The sequence below is a fragment of the Odontesthes bonariensis genome, chromosome 16, assembly GCF_027942865.1.
Source record: "Odontesthes bonariensis isolate fOdoBon6 chromosome 16, fOdoBon6.hap1, whole genome shotgun sequence".
NCBI classification, from domain to species: domain Eukaryota; kingdom Metazoa; phylum Chordata; class Actinopteri; order Atheriniformes; family Atherinopsidae; genus Odontesthes; species Odontesthes bonariensis.
Window position 1 is genome coordinate 20968742 of NC_134521.1, and position 18841 is coordinate 20987582.

The window sequence follows — 18841 nt, forward strand, 5'->3', positions numbered from 1 at the left end:
GCAGAAAACGAGCGACAGACCCAGCGGAGAGGGGGTGGAAGGCAGTTTATGACAGAGAAGAGGAAGAAAAAGAGAATCAGTGATAATGAAGGAGTAGGAGGGCTGAAGAAAAGGGATGAGGACACAAACCACTGTATATATTTGTATAGTTGTAGAGGCATAGATGCGTTTCTTGGCAGTACAGAATATCACGGCAATGAAATGCAGACATTAAAATGACTGCAGAATGGCTCCATGCTTTAAACAAGACAGACAATGACAGACGAGTGGAATCCAAAATGAACTTGGCAGGTAAACTCAGACCATTAACAAGCCAAAAGTATTTTATTGGCCATAAAAGCACCATGCATCATTTGACTAAAAGTAATTACCTCCACTCATCAGTATGCAAACTAATTTTTAGTGTCACTTTAAAGAGACGATTCAGAAGAGATGACGTTGGATTTACAACTTCATTCTGACTTCTTTCAATTAAAGAAACACAATCGGTAAATCACGCTCGTTACTCATATTCTTCCTTACCTGAAAACAGTGACGAACGCTGTTTGTATGGAAGACGGTCAGGATCACAGCACATCACACCCTGCAGACAACTATTCATATCACTCAGGAGGAATGACATGGACGTTGTCAAAACTTTTAATAGCAGCTCAGATTTAGTGGTGGAGATGAACCTTCCCAGATCACGCTGTGGTTTCCCTGAATAAAAAAACCGGTGGAAACTCCTGTTTACTCAGTCAGTGGGAGTTACTGACTTAATTATGGAACCACATGTGTCTATTTCTCCAAAAATAGACAAACCATATCTCGGTGAAAAGGTGTGGGTAAGAATCACATTTTCAGGAAGTTAAAACACACCCCAGATTATGCATCCTCCAGAGACTTCATGATATTCAATTATTCATACATCTTCTGGAGGATGTTCATTTTTAAAACATAGATATTGTATATGCTGTATAGTATTTCACACAAGCAATTCATGATGCTGTTTGATTGGAGAAAAGTCTAAAGTGTGGCTTTGGTAATCAAGTAATGATTCTGAAGTGTTGGAAAAAAGAAGCTTTATGTCAGAGCTCTTCTAATGGTTTCAATTTTGCCCAGGTGTACCTAACGTAGTTTTTACCCGAAAAGTTTTGTGTCAGAAGTTTATTTTTTTTTTGGACTTCACCTGCTAAAACAAGCAGATTGTAGCCTTTTAGCTGTATGTAGTAGCCGGTTTATCATCAGTGCTCTGTGGGCTAAAACTTACCAGGCCAGTGTACCTCCACCTCCATGAGAACGGGTGAGCCACTAAACAACATGAAGGGATGGCATTACCCTGCATCCTGCAGGCTGTGTTTCGGGTGATCACTCTGAGAGAATCAGACTAATTTCCTACTTTTGGCAGGACGGCAGGCATCAGCACCGCACAGCGGGACAAAGAATAATCTTCTTGTTGTCTTGACAACGGGTTAAAAGAAACAAAAACTGAATTAATATCTCAATCTCTTTTTGTCTAGAAATTGTTGCCCCAGGTCTCAGAGCCTCCGTGTAAGACGTTTGCAGTCAGTAATTCTGCGTTTGTGTGGAGAAAATGTGAGCTGTGGATAAGCAATTTCTGTTGTTTTCCCCGTAGAAATCGTGGTGCCCTTCGTGAAAATGATCCATATCACCAGGGTCTGTTTCCCAGCTGTTGGAGCCGATTTTGAACCTGCATCTACTGCAGTCCTTTGACATGGGACTGTATGCCAAGAACAAACTTCCCCACTGCACCCTAAAGACAGATGTTAGTGGGTCCTAGCAGGTTTTTTTTGCCAGTACGAAAAGGCCTTAATAAAATGGCGAATTCAGATAGAAAGGTAACATCGGACGATACCGACCATATAAATTAAACTACTGAATGCAACAGAGTCAATGAAAAGTATGTCAAATTAGTTGTTAATTGTTAAATGCATAAGCTGTAATAAAATGATTTTCAATTAAATATATTAACTAATAAAAAAGGAAATTACAGAAGAAAATGCTTGTAAATGCCATTATTTTAAAATAAAGTAGTTCTGGAATTAGGGTCAGAAAGAGCAGGACTCTGATGGTAAATATCTAATAACAGTGTTTCTGTGGCGTGTGCTTTGAGATGAGCTGCGGATCGTCAGTCACTGCTGCCTTCCCGTCAGAGTTATCATTTTAAAAAATTAACAAGTGGGGAAAAAAAGTCCTTCAATGCAGTTCAGATCATTTCTGAGTGACGCTCCAAAGCCACCATCAGATCATCGCTCATAATTTGATTTTCTGCAGCTGTGTGTGTGTGTGTGGATATATCTTCTGTCTTGCCTCTTCCTCCCATTTGTGCATCTTTAGTGACAACCAGCCAATTGAGAAGGAAATATAACCGAATCGATCCAATTATGTCAGAAAAAGGCGCGTGAGCTCGTTGGAGCATGGCTAAAATCTAATCTTACTCTAATCGCTCTCAGCCCCGTGGCAGGTACCAATCGAGGATTCAAATCCAATTTGAGGATATCATATTAACCCCTAACACACAGTTGCACATGAAAACACACATCCCACACAGAGCTGCCACTTCTTTATTGAAACTGTAACCATCATATCCCTCTGCTTGGTGATGACTTGTCAACGGAGTGTGTCCCTGCATCAGACAAACACCTTTGTGAGCTTGAGGCAGCCTGCATGGATGAATTTGATAGCGCAGCTTGATTTGTGTCCTGATCAATTCTGAGCACAGATGAAACTAATAACAAAGGAGGACAGTGGACGTGAATTGGAACACAAAAGCAACGGACACTGCAAGAAAAATAGCAAGGTTTATTTTTTTCTTAAGCTGAAATGAGATGTGAGGTGGCTCTCTTCCTCCATGAGCTGATGATAAGGAAGTTTTCACATCTTGAAACTTTGCCACACTCGCATCAGGGTTCTCGACTCTGGACATTCCCTTTTTTTAATTCGGCTGCAATCCTCGCTCGACATTGTGACTTTGTGGTGCTGAAATTGAAACTGCACTGATGGACATAGAGGCACAACAGGGTTTAGAAACATTTTTTTTACCCTTTTCCTCTTGAAGTCTCATTCCTTTTCTACATTTGAAGTGTTCTTGCCCATATGTCCCTATCTTTTTTAGCTCATATATCCACTTGTTGAAGCAACGGTATTGGCAGCAGTAGATTGAAAAGGATTTTAGATTTGTTATGTGTATTTTTTGTGTCTGAGATACCTGGACGGTTTCCAACGTAGAATAACAACTCCCTAATTTGTTGTCATCTCACATTTTCTAACCCTGGACTGCGATATGGCTAAGTTTAGAAACTTTGAACATACATTCTCATCACTAATCTTGAGGTGAGACTGAGTTGGCTATGCACCCACGTAGCTACTATAAAGTAAATTATCTTGTTAAATCAGGTTGTTTATCACGTATAGAATTGGCGCATCATCAGTTACCTGGGGTCCGTTTCACGTAGCAGGTTCAACCAACTCTGAGTCTATTCCTGATCTCTGAGTTGATCTACTCTGAGATAGAAAACCCTGAGTTTTCGGTTCCAGAAACGCTGATTTGAGTGAGGTTAATCAACTCTGAGTAAGTTCACCTTGAGTTTAGCGCGTGCACCACAACTTTAAAAAGCCAGCATCAATGGAGCCCCGATTCGACGAGTCACCTTGGCAACGGGGAAGAGGAGGGGCTACGTTTTTCACCAACCTCGAATTGGAAATCTTAATGCGCTCATACGGCGAGTTTCAATACGTTTTTAGAAATAAGTGCAACACCGCTGCAGCAGCAAAGGTGTAAGTTTAAATGTAGTCCTTTGCAATCCCAATAATATTACAGGGAAACTGCTTGAATGGTAGCCCATTCATTTATTTCATTTAGGTGCAATCCCGCAGGGGAGAAGCGCTCTTGGCAGCAGTTTAAGATGAAATATAAAAACATTGTTCAAACAGGTGAGACCTCGGCATGGAGGTACCTCATTTTCATCATGTTTTACACTGTAAAATAAATATTAAGTGGCTATTTGACTGTGCAGTTATTTTATTCCCAACATAATGCTGTTTTCACACAGATAAACTATGTCTTCTCATCTATATCATCCATCCATCCATTATCTATACCGCTGAATCCGTCAGTCGGGTCGCGGGGGGGCTGGAGCCTATCCCAGCAGTCAATGGGCAAGAGGCGGGGTACACCCTGGACAGGCCGCCAGTCCATCACAGGGCCACATAAAGACAAACGAGACAAACAACCATACACACTCACAGTCACTCAGAAGGACAATTTAGAGTCATCATCTATATCATGTTCTGTTAAATAATTATGCCTATTTAAACTAACACAGACTTCTACTGAGCCAACAGAAAGAAGGCAGATGCCCGTAAAACGGGTGGTGGCCACCACCTCTAACGGGAGGGCAGTGGCTGAGGGAATCCCCGGAGGGAATCCACCCCCAAGACACGAGTGCCTTTATAAAATATAATAGGCCTATATATCTTTTTTAAGCCTATTCATACAAATATTTATTTGTCTTTTATGTCTTTTTTTTCTTTTGTCCCAACAGATTCTGATGGTGCCGCTCAAAAAGATAATTGTCTGTAAATGCAAAAATCTATGCGCAGTCTGATAACCATCTCCGACGAATATTTATTTCTCTGCGCAATAATGCTGCACCTTCATCCACGGGATCGTTGTCAGAAGGACATGTTGGTGAAAAAAGTTGCCTCCTACTGTGCGTAATGGACTTATAGAAGTAGAAGAACTCGCTCTGCTGACTGAACGAATGAGGAAATCAAATGGCGTGTGTGGCTGAAAGAGGGCGGAGACAGAAAGAAACTCAAGGTTTCTTGAATAAAACCTGCTCCCGACCAGGTTAGGTTCAGAGAGTCTGTTACTCCGGTAACTGACCGTGAGGTTAAGTTACCTCTCTTTGTGAAACAGGCTAGAGTTACCCCTCTTTCTCGGGGTTGAGTTACCTCCCTTTGTGAAACGGAAAACTCAGGGTTTCGCTCATTTCAGGGTTAACCTACTCAGAGTTTTCACTAAACCTGCTACGTGAAACGGACCTCTGTAGGACTGTTGTAATTTAGCAACTTATTTTCATAAACAAGCGTAAATGCCTGGTATGAATGCTGTGTTTCCTCAAATAAAAGCCTAGATCATTATTTACTTTAATTACTCAGTTTACAAGTTTTTGTTGCTTAAATTACTTTTATTAGAATGACTTATCTATTTACTGTCATATGTTTCTACCCTATTTTAATGCTTCAAAACTAAATCAGGAGTGGTGCGCATGAACACCTTTGCCTCATCTCCACAAACATGTGTTCCTATGCGAGACAAAAATATTATATTATATTATATTATATTATATTATATTATATTATTTTATATTATATTATATTATATTATATTATATATATCCAACACATTAACACACAACATTTGTTTACTGCCTCTCAGAGAGGATGGCCCAGACCCAACAAATCTCCACAAAAAGATTTGATGTCATTACAGGAGCCATGATACTGCAGACTAACCCGGCCCCTGTAGATGGATTAAATGAATGATGTATTAACTGTGGTTAAAACGAGCTTCTTCCAGTTGAGACAGTTGGCAAAAATAAAACCCTTTCTTCCAAAACAGCACTTAGAAACAGTAATCCACGCCTTTGTAACCACTTGGCTTGATTACTGCAATGCACTTTTTATGGGGGTCAGTGGGTCCTCCATCGCACGCCTTCAACTGGTACAAAACGCGGCTGCACGACTTTTAACTGGCACTAGGAAATTTGAGCACATTACGCCGATTTTAGCATCTCTCCATTGGCTTCCTGTCCATTTTAGAATTAATTTTAAAATTCTTTTATTTGCTTTTAAAGCCATGAATGGCCTTGCACCAGTGTACCTCTCTGAGCTTCTGCAGCCCTATGCACCCAGTCGAACCCTCAGGTCAGCTGATCAGCTGCTCCTGAGGGTTCCTAAAACAAGGCGGAAGCTCAGGGGGGACCGAGCATTTTCTGTTGCTGCCCCTAGGCTCTGGAATGAGCTGCCGCTGCACATTAGGCAGGCCCCTTCCTTGTCCTGTTTTAAAAGTCGTCTTAAAACACACCTTTTCTTTGGCTTTTACCACCGTCTAGGTTGTTTATTTCATGTGCACAGTTTTGTTTTATGATGTTTTTTATTTGGTAACGTTTGTGTTTATTTAAAATGTGCTTTATAAATTAATTGATTGATTGATTAACCTTCTTTTTCTGTTCTCCTCTTGTCTCTTTGCCGTCTCTGATTTTACAACCCTTTTCATCCCAAGTCTCTCCTCCCTCCTCTGACTCGTCTTTTTCTCTCCAGCTTCGCTCTGACCCTGTTTCCCCCAGTGTCTTTTTTTTTCCTCCACTGTCCAAATTTCACCTCACCTTCTCACAAAGGTTCTGATATTCTTTCTTTAACAATCACCTCATCAGCTTCTCGCACTGTTGTTGTCTTTTTTTCAAATTAAAGGTGAGATTGTTTGGAAAAATCTCTTTTTTCTGTTTCTGGGAGCATATATTAGGGTGTTTGAAGTCACCAGCAAGTGTAAAAGTACCCCATTAAACAAAACCCTGATAGTTTTTTAGCTCTTCTCTTGAAAGTTGCTCATTAAACGAGCCGTTCTGATTTTCTTTTCAAAAGTACGTCGCTCCTTATATTGACTCCACCTCCTCTGCTAAGCCCCGCCCACTCACATCCACCCTGATGGACGGATGAATTGGCCAGCTTCTGGTGCAAATGTTCTTTTGTCAGCTGTACTGAGGAGCAGAGTATATAAGAGCCCAGTGGATAAACTACATTTGAGGTATAAGTTGCTGTATGTGCAGCAACCACTTTTCATCGGATTGTTTTAACAACTTGGTCCAGTTCAACGCTGGACTGAAGAAACTGAGCCACAAAGAGGGATCAGTTCTTTCTTTAAGATCTGACTCTGAGCAATTTTAAAACCATAGAAACAATAAAAGAATTTTCCCTTCAACACATCAGATCTTTTTGTGAGTTACAACTCAACGTGTTCTGTAACACTAACAAAGAAAAAGAAAAAATATGTAAGCACTTGGCAAATCAAGACTCCATATTGTCAGCCTCTTCTCAGCTGCTTCTTTGGGTTTCTCCTCTACCTTTAGGTAACACTGATCTCAGTAAATGAGGGGATGGTTGCTCTCAGAGCGGTTCACAAAGTCCTGCAAAGCAATCAGCTTCTTAGAGCCCAAGATTCTCATTTACTTCCAATTTGATTCGTCGTACAAAGGTGGCTTATGCCAGCTTATATATTTACAAGACCAAACAATTCTGACCAGTGTTTTCACACTGTAGAAGAATCAGTGACAGATCAAGGACGAAGGAGTTGCATGTTGCCCGAGGGAGGCATGAAATCCGCCCACAGGTTTCAAATCATCTAAGTTCCTGTCATGGTAAAAACCCTTCTTTGTTATCTCAAGGTGGACAATATGAGGAAGAAGCGAGAAAAGTTATTAACCTTTGATCCTAGTTGTACAGTAGATATGAGGAACAGCCGGGGAAGACAAGACAGAGGATATGAGGCAGTATAAAATGGAGAAGAAAACAGGACTGAGAAGAAGATGAAACTTTATTGATCGCTGGGAGGATATGAGGTTGGGGCTGTCGTAAAAAGTAATAAGCACGACAGCATGGAAATAAAGGTAGAACCACAAAGCAACAGCAAAAAAGACAAGAAATATCATGTAAAACAGGTTCACAGAAAGTTGAAGTATGAGAAATATATGACAACAGGGCTCGCCAGTAATGGGTTAAATGACTTCACAGAGTGTAATCTTTGCCTTTACATTTGCTCCACATGTGTATATGGCACTTGCTTTTTGTGAAATATGAAAATCTGTTCACATTAGAATGAGACAGGAAAAGGATGAAGGAAGCAGAAAAAAAACAAAAAAACATGAGACGTAGTTTCAATTCACTGGGGTTGTGAACAGGAAATGAATAAGAATACCAGCCTGAGAGATTTCATTGCCTCGCTCCCCGAGGAGCAACCTGAGAGAACGAGGGAAGATGAGAGAGGAGGGAGTAATGGAGGAGCCAGAGTTGTTTTACCTCCTTTCCACAAATACGAAAAAACCTCTGAGCTCCTTTGAACATAGAAAACGCTTTTTTTTTGGAGGTGGGAAAAACAAAGACCCTTGACTTAAAACCACCATATTTATGGATATATTATGTGTTAGAAGGAGATTTCAGGTTCAGAACAGCAGTAATCATGAAATGCTTTTAAGGGCTGGGTTTTATCTTGCATCAAGGTGTTGCATTCCATTCTAGTCTCGACCAAAAGCAGTTCTTTTACAGCTGAAAGAATCCACAGATTACACCATTTTACCATTGCTCCCTTTTACTTTTGAGTCCCTACTGAATTAGAAAACCCCAAAACATATGTCACGATGCTCATCGTTGACTTCAGTTTGGCTTTTAACTTGATCAGCCTAAGCAAAGTAGTCAGCAACCAGGAGACACTTGGTCTTAACTCCTCAATCTGTCTCACAAACTCAACCCAGCAAGTCAAAGTAGGCAATCTCATGTTTTCGTCCAATCTGAGTGAACAGGTTGTTCATTCGGACCCCTAAATATGACCAGTGCCAGTGTTGAACTGCAACTACACAGTAGCAACATACGAGACGTTTCCATATGATTCTCAAGTCTTTTGTGTAACTAGCACAAAATTCTCTTCGGGGGTCAGGAGAAGTGGTAAACAGGACGTTTTCTTGCAGCACGTTCAAGCTTTTTTGTGTTTTGAAACGTGGGATATGTGTTTCTTTTAAGTTACGTTCAGCTGATAACATCAAAACTACTTGGTAAGGGTTGGAAAACAATGATGGTCACGGCTACAATAAACTGTCCTTCACAACGCAACTATGAGTTTAACAGCCACCATTTTTACAGTCCATATGCAGTTCCACTCACAGCCACTAGAGGCTGTATATTCTTCAAACATAATGTAGTAATTTGGAAGAGGGGCAGTCATTTAAAACTGGCACTCACCTCAAGGCTGTGTCTTCAGTTCAGGATCTCATGTGGGTTGTTTAGACTTCTCTGTGGTTGATCGGCTCCTTTCTTAGACACTTGAGGTCTGAAAAGAGAACGCTTACATCCGGGTCACCACCAGTTCACTAACATCCTGTCTCTCAGGCTCAAGGTCATGAAGACCTAGAAAAACCATCGAAGGAACATCATTTCCTTCGATAAGCTGTCGAATTTCCTCGGCAGCATCGTTATGTGCTGATTACAAGACCAGACATTTACCAGATTTTGTCTCTTTATGCCATTATCATCTTTCATGGAGTTTTGTTGTGTAATGAAATACAGTGACAATCTATCTAGAATGACCTGGCAGGGTCGATCGTTTCTACAGCCTGTAGACCTTCTTGCAGTGTTCTTTCTTCTTGTAGGGTTTTGTACTTTTAGGAGTAAAGATAAGATGTATTCAGATTGCTGGTAAATATGAAGATGAGGTACATTGGAAGGATCGAGGCGTCCTCTAAGATTAGGTTATCAGCTATTCCCCGTCATGTCCCTCCAGATAAAACCAGCAGAAAGTGGTGTGGTGTATGAGGGGTGGTCGTCTTCAAACAGCCTATGTGTAGATGGTAAAGGGAAGAACTCTGCTGACACAGAAACACAGAAACCTTTTATTGCCAACCAAGTCTGTATCATAATTACAGAATGATGCATCAACTCTGGAGAGATCTTCAAAGCCCAAAAGTCCACTGCAATCTCTCTCGCACTGTGGGTGCTTCTCCCATTATGCAGGGTAAAACCTTCCCATATTTGGTAACCCTGTAGTTGCTGAGCGTCCCCGTCAACAGGTACAATAGTCAGGATATAAGGTATATGTATATATATCTGGTGAGCCTGTCTCGGACGCGCTTAACTGAAGAATGTGTTATTCTCCAAATGTTTATGTTTGACCATTGTTCATCTCCCATCTGGACATACTGAACCTGACGCCCTTCCGAACCTCTGTTAAGTGTCAGACATTACAGCTGCAAGCTGGTTGTTTTCTCTGTTTTTATGTTTGAAACTTTTGCGTATTCCCACAACAGCCCCCATCAGTTTTTACCCTCTTGTTTACCAGTGTGAGTGTAAGATCACAGTCGCTACTTTGATTTCTTAATGCTCAGATGGAGCCGTTTTACATTTTCCCAAACTCTAATCTGCTTTTATTTGCTTTCCTGACACCAGTTGGTGAGAGCACTAACAGACTGGGTCAGAAACGGTGAGTGCTTGGAGGGACGATCATGGCAGGAATGAGCTTTAAAGACATGTTCTTAATTAATCATCACATTACACATGCTGTAATTATGTATGTGAAGACGTCACCTGCTTTGGGCAGAGAGTAAGAGGTTGATAACAGAAGATTAAACATTTTAATTGAAAATTGTCTCATCAGTTCTTGGCCATCATTTTCTCCCAATTCAGCCTCAATCGTAGTCCATAAACCGTCCTGCGTTTGAAAACTGAATGAACTCACCGCTCACAAGGAATCAAAGAAAACCTGCAGGGAGCTGATGTTCCTCCGCATTCCGTCATATCGTATCAACCTGAGTGGCAGCAATATGATTATCACCGTCAGAGTTAATAACTAGCTGCTGTGCACACTTGTATTCCTTCAGCATATTTTACTTTTCATTATACATTTGCAGTTTGTTCACAAATTAGAATTTCAGAGTACGGCTGGGACCTAAAAGTCAGACTTCCCGGTCAGAAGCCAGGCTGTTCCTTGTTGGAGTTCAGTCTTATTTTATGTTACTTTTTACAGCTCGTCTTTGCTTTTCTGTCCAGTTCCGTCCTGAGATTTCATTTCAGGAAAGCGGCTTCTTTCACTTTCACTTTTGTCTGTATGCAAGAGAAGAATGTCAGTTATCTTTTCCTGTAAAAACCATCTGTTATCCACATTTCTTCAGAATTCTAGTGTGAAGCATTTAGGAGGATTTATTGGCTGCAGAGATGCAGTGTAATATGTTTTCATTAGTTTAGGCCACAAAAAAACGCTGTGTTTTCGTGAACTTAGAAGAAGCAATTAATATTTTGAAATCTGGTGGCTCGGAGTGGTTTTGTCAAGATGTGATGAAGAGTGGGTTGGTTTTTAATCCTCATAAAGAAATGTAAAAGCATCCGCGGTACGTAGGTGGGCTGTAGTGTTCAAGCATCAGACCCACTTAGTTTGCACTGCACTCATGTTCTGTGTGTTCATGTGTTTCTGCTTCCCTAAAGATCAGTTTGAAATGTTAAGAGTGAGGAGAACGTGTAAAGTCTTCAGTTCCTCAGATTGCTGTTTGAGAGTTACAGCATTTTAACGTTAAGATCATCCAATTAGCTCGGACTATTTGGGCTACATCATGCATTCAAAATATAGGGGCCCCTCAAGGGTTAGGATTGGCCGTTGTCTAATAAAACCTGGACCTGGACAGGTTGCAAGTCCATACAGAGAAGTGACCCTAATACATGTTTTTGAACTTTGGGAGGACCCGGGACCCACAAGTTCCACTCCCTGACTACGGTCTTGGGTTCTTCATTTAGTAGTCTGTTTTGGTAAGCCAGATCACTGGATAATTTGATGCTAAGGGAGTCCCTCTGTGGTTCGATAGAAGGAGGAATACATCCATGATGATGAATTCTATCCTTTCCGTGAAAGGGTTGGGGATTCATTCATTTAGAAGTGAACAGAAATCAAGGGGAAGTTTAACATTGGGCTGCCTAAACTATGTATTTTCTTGTCCTAACCACATATTCTTAGTACCTTAACCTAATCAAACCACATTTAAAAAAAAGAAAAAAGAAACAACAGCCTATAAATACAAAAGAATGAAGAAATGGAACAAGAGTTCAAAGTTCTCTTGTCCTACAACCTCTCCAGCCTGGCAATAAAGGTACTTGTTGAAATGGACGTCAACCCATCTGAAAATTAGAGGTAGCGATGACTGATCTGCCCTGTCTCTGTGTTCTCCCAGGTTGGAGTCTCCCACTCGCTCTTTGCTGATGGAGGCTCCTAAAGGAATCCAGATCCTGGCCGAGGCCGGAGACATCCAGGCCATCTGCAGGAACGAGCTGCGACTGGAGTCCAAAGATGGAGAGGTATGTCAACCAGCAATTTAACTTTTGCTTTGTTCAAAAGAGTAATTAAGCTTTGACATAAAACATGGTTCTTATTTTTAGTGTTTTGCTTGAACAGGCGATCTTGCACTTAATAAACCCCAGACAATACGATGTTACAATTTCACAAATTGTCTTAGGTCGTGACGGGTATTTTTATGCATTTAGGTATTTTTGGCCATATGCAAACTTGCTGAAAACTGCTTTTTTAAAACAAAAACAGGCTAAAGATATTGAGAAACTAAAACTCTTTTTACCAAGGTATAGATGCAAAGATGACGCCATTGTTATGCCGCTGACGGTCTCTATTGCCTATTCATACTGACTAAATGGAAGTGACCCAGTGCAGCATCAGTGTGTGCTTTCACACAGCGTGCCAGTGTTGCAGAATCAGAGAAACGACCACAGCATCTTTGTCTAAAGCCTTTCTCCTTTACAAATTTGGTGATTCAGCTCTTTGATTACCTGCTCTGCTGGCTCTGAGACGCAACAACTCTAACCCCAAACTTCTGCTTCTCAGTCTTACAAAGAGAATGGTGAAGCAAAGTTAACAACAAGCAACATTTGCTCAAAACAAGTGTTGCCAAGCAGATGGAGAAAACCAGAGATGATTGGGTGCACACATTTACTGATTCACTGCGCAGCAACCCTTTGCTTCCAGTTCACACCTCAGCCTGAAGGTTTGGTGTACATGAATGGTTTTATGATAGGAGCTTTCTGACCTGTCAGTACAGACGCAGATTATTTCTGAATCAGTGCCAAAACACTCTTTTGGAAGGTTTTTCTTTTTCTTGTTTTTAACACTTTTGTATGTGTGGACTGGGTAGGTCTGACTGGATCAATATTCTGTCATGTACTGTCACGAACTGTGATGTTTGGGAGCTGACTTGGGTTAGTCACACCCATCAGTTGAAATCTTCAGGATACGCCATAAAACTCGGGCTACGTTTCCATGACAGTGTGATGAACAGCACAGGCCACATGCAATCCTATTTTTTTTCTCTTTCAGATACAGATCGGATTTTTTTCAATGCGACCTCAGTCTGTCCAGTGCTGTAATTAGGCTGCTGAGTGTTACGCACACAAAAGTTTCTTTTAAAAGTTAACTGATAAAAGATTATAGAAAAGCACTCACCGAGAACATTGGGTACAGTGTCAAAAACAGACGAAAATAACCTCCCATGACAGCATTTATGCTTGCATTTCTTTCAGTTTCTGTTTAATGACTTATTTCTATAGGCAACCATATGTTCTCCTGATATATTCTTCTAACTGTGAACCTTTTTTATTCCTCAGAAAGAAATTTAACTGCCCTGGCAAATAGCTATAGATGAGTAAACGGTAAAAATCAAATAAACACATGCTGTAATAAATGACTTATCAGTAATGATGGTAAGCAAACTGGGTAGGGAGGGTTTGTTAAATCAAGCCCTTGATTAAGTTGTGCGCTCGATCCAAAAGTGAGACAAACAGAGTTTCAGAATCCCCCCCAAATAAACAATCTTTCCTCTGCTTTCTGCTGATGAGAAAAACCTCCCACTTTGAACCAGCAGGCTGATAAATGAACTCTTCTTGTCTTCTAGCCCAGCTGGCTGACATGGCTACAACCCAATCCAATCTTTCTCCTGTCCAAACATATTTTTAGCAAACAACAATTCAAACAATAGTTTGCTCCCTCAGCCAACAAGGGCCAACATTATCAAGATGTCTGGTGGAAATATTCACTGGCCTTCCACCAAAATCACACAAAAGCAGCGAGACCACCAGCAGAAGGTTTTTTTAATTCCATTTCAACATTCCTTTGGTATCTAAGTGAAGTCTTTCATGTGCTAATTAAGTGCTTTCCATACTCTCAAATTTCTAGTCCTCCACGCCCTCCTTTTCTCTCCCTCTTCTTCCTTTAACATTGCTTACTTGCCAGCTTTTCCTCCTAATTTCTCATTCGTTCATGCTGCTTCTCTCCGTTTCTCGTCCTTTTCTCCGTGCTTCTAACTTCCTCCAACCATCTCCCGATTCGTTACACACATCAGTCCTCGCATTCATCACAGTCGGCTGTGCTGATAAAAGGATTTCCCTCCTTGCGTTGCACCAGTCGTGTCGTGTCAGATCTGTTCAAATCAGCGGAGGAGGATTAGAGAGAAGAAAGTGTTTAAAAGTTTCCCACAAAAACAGTTTCGTACATGAAGACAGGCTGCTGATATGAGACAAACATGGTGGCGGGGGGGTTATGAAGGTGCCCTTGAATCCATTTTAGTGCAATTAAAAGCAGCCTCGGCGGCGCTCTGAAGCCGTGACTTCTCGAAGCTCTCAAGGTTTGGTGGTCAGAAATTAACCGTGGAGCTCACGGTGGGCAGTGCATATAATTAGAATCTCGTTCTCACACTCCATTAGTGTTGCAAATGTCCATTTGTCAAACCTCTGTCTTGCACGCATACTCACACTCTATATCCTCAAGCACTGCCACAGCAATTACAGAAGGGTTGGTGCTATTAGACACCCACAGACCACACAGGCAGACGCTGAAATAGTCCCACACTCTTTTATGGACACTTATTAGACCACTCATTAACGCATAACTCACAGGGAACAACTTCTCAGGGGATGTTTAAATCAACGCAGCCGTCCGGACAGGCTTTACTTCAGGAAGCATTTTCTGGCGCTTCACACTTCTGATCAGCTACTAGGGAGCAAAGCCTGAACCCAAGCCCCTGATAGACAGTACCGTCCACAAACGCCATTTCATGACAGATGGTAAAATTCGTGAGCTGGTCCATGGAAAGACATGTGACACCTTCTCACTGAAGGCTTAGAAACTGCATAACACCTACGCTGTAGGTGTTCTGTGCTGCATTACAGCTCGTGGCGCTTTGACGTTTCGTCATGTGATGATGTCGAGAGCTGCAACAACAAAACTGTCATGATCCATGATGTGCAAGGGAGTAACTTTGATTTTGTCATTGGTGGGGACACAAAAGTGCTCCACGACAGTTTTTTTTTTTTTTTGCATTACCAATCATAAGTTAATGGCATGCAGATGCTATATGTTAACGAGCCATCCTAATGTTTAGGGAGTTGGTCTTTAAATCACAGGGTTGCAGGCTCAAATCCCACGATTAGGCTACCTCTGTTTACATCCCCATCCATGACTGGAGTGACCTTGAGCAAAACAACTAACCCAACATTGCTCCAGAGACTGTAACCAATAATGTGTTCTTATAAGTCGCTTTGGATAACAAAAGTCAGCTAAGTGTTATGTAATGTAACTCATATAATGCAGGGTATCTGCACATTTTTTTATCAACAAATTGAATGACTTTTAAGACCTTTTTAAGACCTCTAAGAATAAAAATTAAGACCATTACCACGGCAAAAATATATATAAAAACTACACTCTAGGCTGTTCGGTGTTGAAAAAAAGTCCAGTGTGAACTGTGTGCTTCAGTGATACTGAATCAGTGTGTCAACATGATCGCATAAGATTTGAACGCACAAGGGAACACCACACACCACAGGACAATCGTGCCCAATTGTCACACCTCTGCGAAGGAGTGTGTTTTCGCTGCCATTTGTCTGTCTGTTTGTCTGAGGCTCTGAGCAAAATAAATCCATAATTGAACCTAATTTTCGAGTTATGTCTACTGTGCTTTTACAACTAGCAAAACGATTTTACTACCCAAGTTAACTTAAACCAGAACTTTGGACAACTCACGTGAAGCACAGACTATGGACAGTGACTTTGCATTGCATAAACCACACGACAAGTATCTCCAATCTTATCAAATAAATAAAAACGAGCACAGACCGCTCATACAGTCAATGGCATGTACCCATAGAAAAAATACACACTCACACACACATCACACAACCTGACTATCGACTGCTAACAACCATGATCAGTAACCTACACAAATCCAGACACATAATGGCTCGGCGGCCAGCAATCGGATAAACCAATGAAGTGAATCAATCCTGTGAAAGAATGAAAACAAGTGAATGAAACCTGCACTCACCCATTATGAAGTTAACTGCCAGCCCTATAATCTTGCCCCTGCTCAGCCAACTCCTTGACGTCGGGTATGTTTGGTAACGTTACTGCGGCTAGCATTAGCAACGAGGCTGCTAGGCTTGCTAAATCGGTAAGCATTAGGCTACTGAAGAAAGCTAGTCTTTTTAGCTTCGTTATATTATCATCTTTCTTCTCGGCTATAAGTTAACCTTTGTTTACGGCCACTGGCCCTAACCTGACGCGCTAGCTGTCAAATCACCGGAAGTTTTCACCGGAAGTACTGGCGCACACACGAAAGTTCGAACGCCATATTGTGCACAGAGCAATAGAAAATCGTCTCTCCAGACATATCTTTCTTTCATTTCGCCCAGATGAAATTTAATGCCACTCTTCGAAAATCGGCGAAATTTAAGACATTTTAAGACCTTAAAAAAAGTATTTTTTATTTAAGACTTTTTAATACTTTTTAAGGATCTGCGGAGACCCTGAGTAGGGGGCTGAATATTGGTAGGGACGTGACCCTAGCGTCCCTACCCAAAATTACGCCCTTGATGATGTGTTTTGATTTTCTTCTCCTTTGAGTTGTTTTGAGCCTCTTCTGTGCTATAATTATTTCTTAGTTCTCTGATTCACTCTCTGTTTTGTGTTCTTCAGTAGTTAGATCTTGTCATTGACCCGAGATGTCCTCAGTCGCCTTAATCTTTTCCCCTTGGTCTCTTCCACACTTACCTGTTGTCAGTTGGTCACAGCTGCGCTCGCTTGTCTCATCAGTCCTCTCCGTATTTAAGCTCCCAGGTTTCACTCGCTCCTTGTCCAGTCCCTGCTGTTACTTCCAACTGTCATCTCTGTTGCTCATCTCCTTTCTTGTCTGTTAATCTCCCTATCTGGTTTTCATTTAGGCTTTTGTTTTCCTAGTTTAAGTTAGTGGTTTTCTGGCTCAGCCACATTTTTGGTTTGTTTAAATAAAGACTTCAGTTGCCATCTGTTTGTCTCTGGACTCCTTTTCTACTCCAAATATTGAAGCGAAACCTGCCTCATTAAGGCAGTGCAAGATCACCGGTTCACATCTCGTAGTTCACAATCTTTTTCTCAGTCTGTGGGCTTTTCTACTTTTATAATTACAAGTTTTTTCACTTCAATCTGACCCATGAAAAGTTAGGGTTTGGAGTTAAAACTACTGGTCAGGGTTCGATAGTTGTACATTATCAATGACACAAAGTATTTAAATTCATTGGTTATTGTTTTTTGTCATGTGATGTGATGCTACTCACACACAATACGACTACCTAAAAGAACCTTTGAAGCCTGCATTGTGAAACAACTAATAGATGCATCAACAAATGTTCATATCTTTCAATCTTTTGAGACTGTGCTGTATTGAGCCACCCCTCATTCTTTAAATATTGTCAGTAAAATGGAAATAAGGGTGCAGTGATTTATTCAAACGTGCCAAAATAGATGTGAATACAGTCTATAAGGCAAAAACAGAGTTGGTACAAGGACATCAAGCTCCTTGGTTTCAAGGAGATAAAGTCATTATTTGTTCTGAGCAGCTTTATTCTTCAACGCAGTCTGAACCCTCTTAGACCAGCTTTCTGTCATTTCTTTAAGCAGTCTTCAGGAATAGTTCTCCAGGCTTCTTGAAGGACATCCCAAAGCTCTTCTTTGGATGTCGGCTGCCTTTTGTGCCGTTCTCTGTCAGGATGACCCCACACTGCTTCAATAATGTTGAGGTCCGGGCTCTGGGGGGATTCATCCCTCCATCAGACCTGTTGCCACTGATTTTCAGCCCACTTCTTGTGTCATTTGGCATAGCTCAGCCTTTTCTCCCTGTTTCCCTTCCTTAAGAATAGCTTCTTGACAGCCACCCTTCCATGGAGCCCATTTCTGATGAGGCTTGGGCCAACAGCAGATGGATCAGCTGAAGGTCCAGATGCATCTCTCAGGTCCTGTGTCAGGTCTTTGCTGGATTTAATCCTCTTTCTTAAGGACGTCCCTTTCAGATACTGTTCATCTGCTGTAGGTAATTTTGTAGGCCTGACACTTTTAAGGACACACTGCACACCATGCTGAGATATGCCAAGTTTTCAGCAAACAGCTCTTTGGGAATCACCTTGTTGCTGCATAAATAGTATTTTCTGTCTGTCAAATTGTGTTATCTTTGGTGTTTTTCGTAGATGCAACTAAAGAAATGGGAACATATGATATTTTGACTGCTGGTAACAAAGTGCCTAAAGATAAAAGTTGTCTGTTGTGTGTAGACACAACACTGGTTCATCCTTTGAGTTAGGAGCCTTTTTTCTGCTTGAATGAGTCATAGGTCAGAGTTAAGTAGCTTAACAAAAATAAAAATACACTCCTCTGAAAATATTCAGTTACAAGGACTGGACTGAAAATGAGTAAAAAAGCAGCCAATGTTCAAAGAAAAACTTTGAAAGACCTTCAGAAAGCCTGGGGAATTATTGCTCCGGACCACTTTAGAAGATTACAACAAATTCTGGCTGCTTAGAAGGAAAATATGAAGAAATGAGGGCTGGATTATGATATTTGCTATGTACTGTAAATGGCTTTGGGGGGCCTTAGTTTATGTTTTTGATCAGTAGGCTTACTGTTAGAAGTTTTAGCAAAAAACTAAAAACTGTATCTTTTAATCAATTTTCAAAGGTAAGTGTTTTACCTTTACCTGCCTGACCTACATGTACCTTTGTC

At 41.1% G+C, this 18841-nt stretch overlaps 1 protein-coding gene across 2 annotated transcripts in view; it reads left to right on the forward strand.

Annotated features, from left to right (window-relative positions):
• Window positions 1-18841, forward strand: part of sgcd (sarcoglycan, delta (dystrophin-associated glycoprotein)) — a 395576-nt gene that overhangs the window by 369965 nt on the left and 6770 nt on the right. For both annotated transcript variants that reach the window (XM_075486567.1, XM_075486565.1), the window contains one exon: window positions 11985-12108. In XM_075486567.1, the coding sequence (XP_075342682.1) occupies window positions 11985-12108 (124 nt within the window). The remainder of the gene's footprint in view (window positions 1-11984; window positions 12109-18841) is intronic.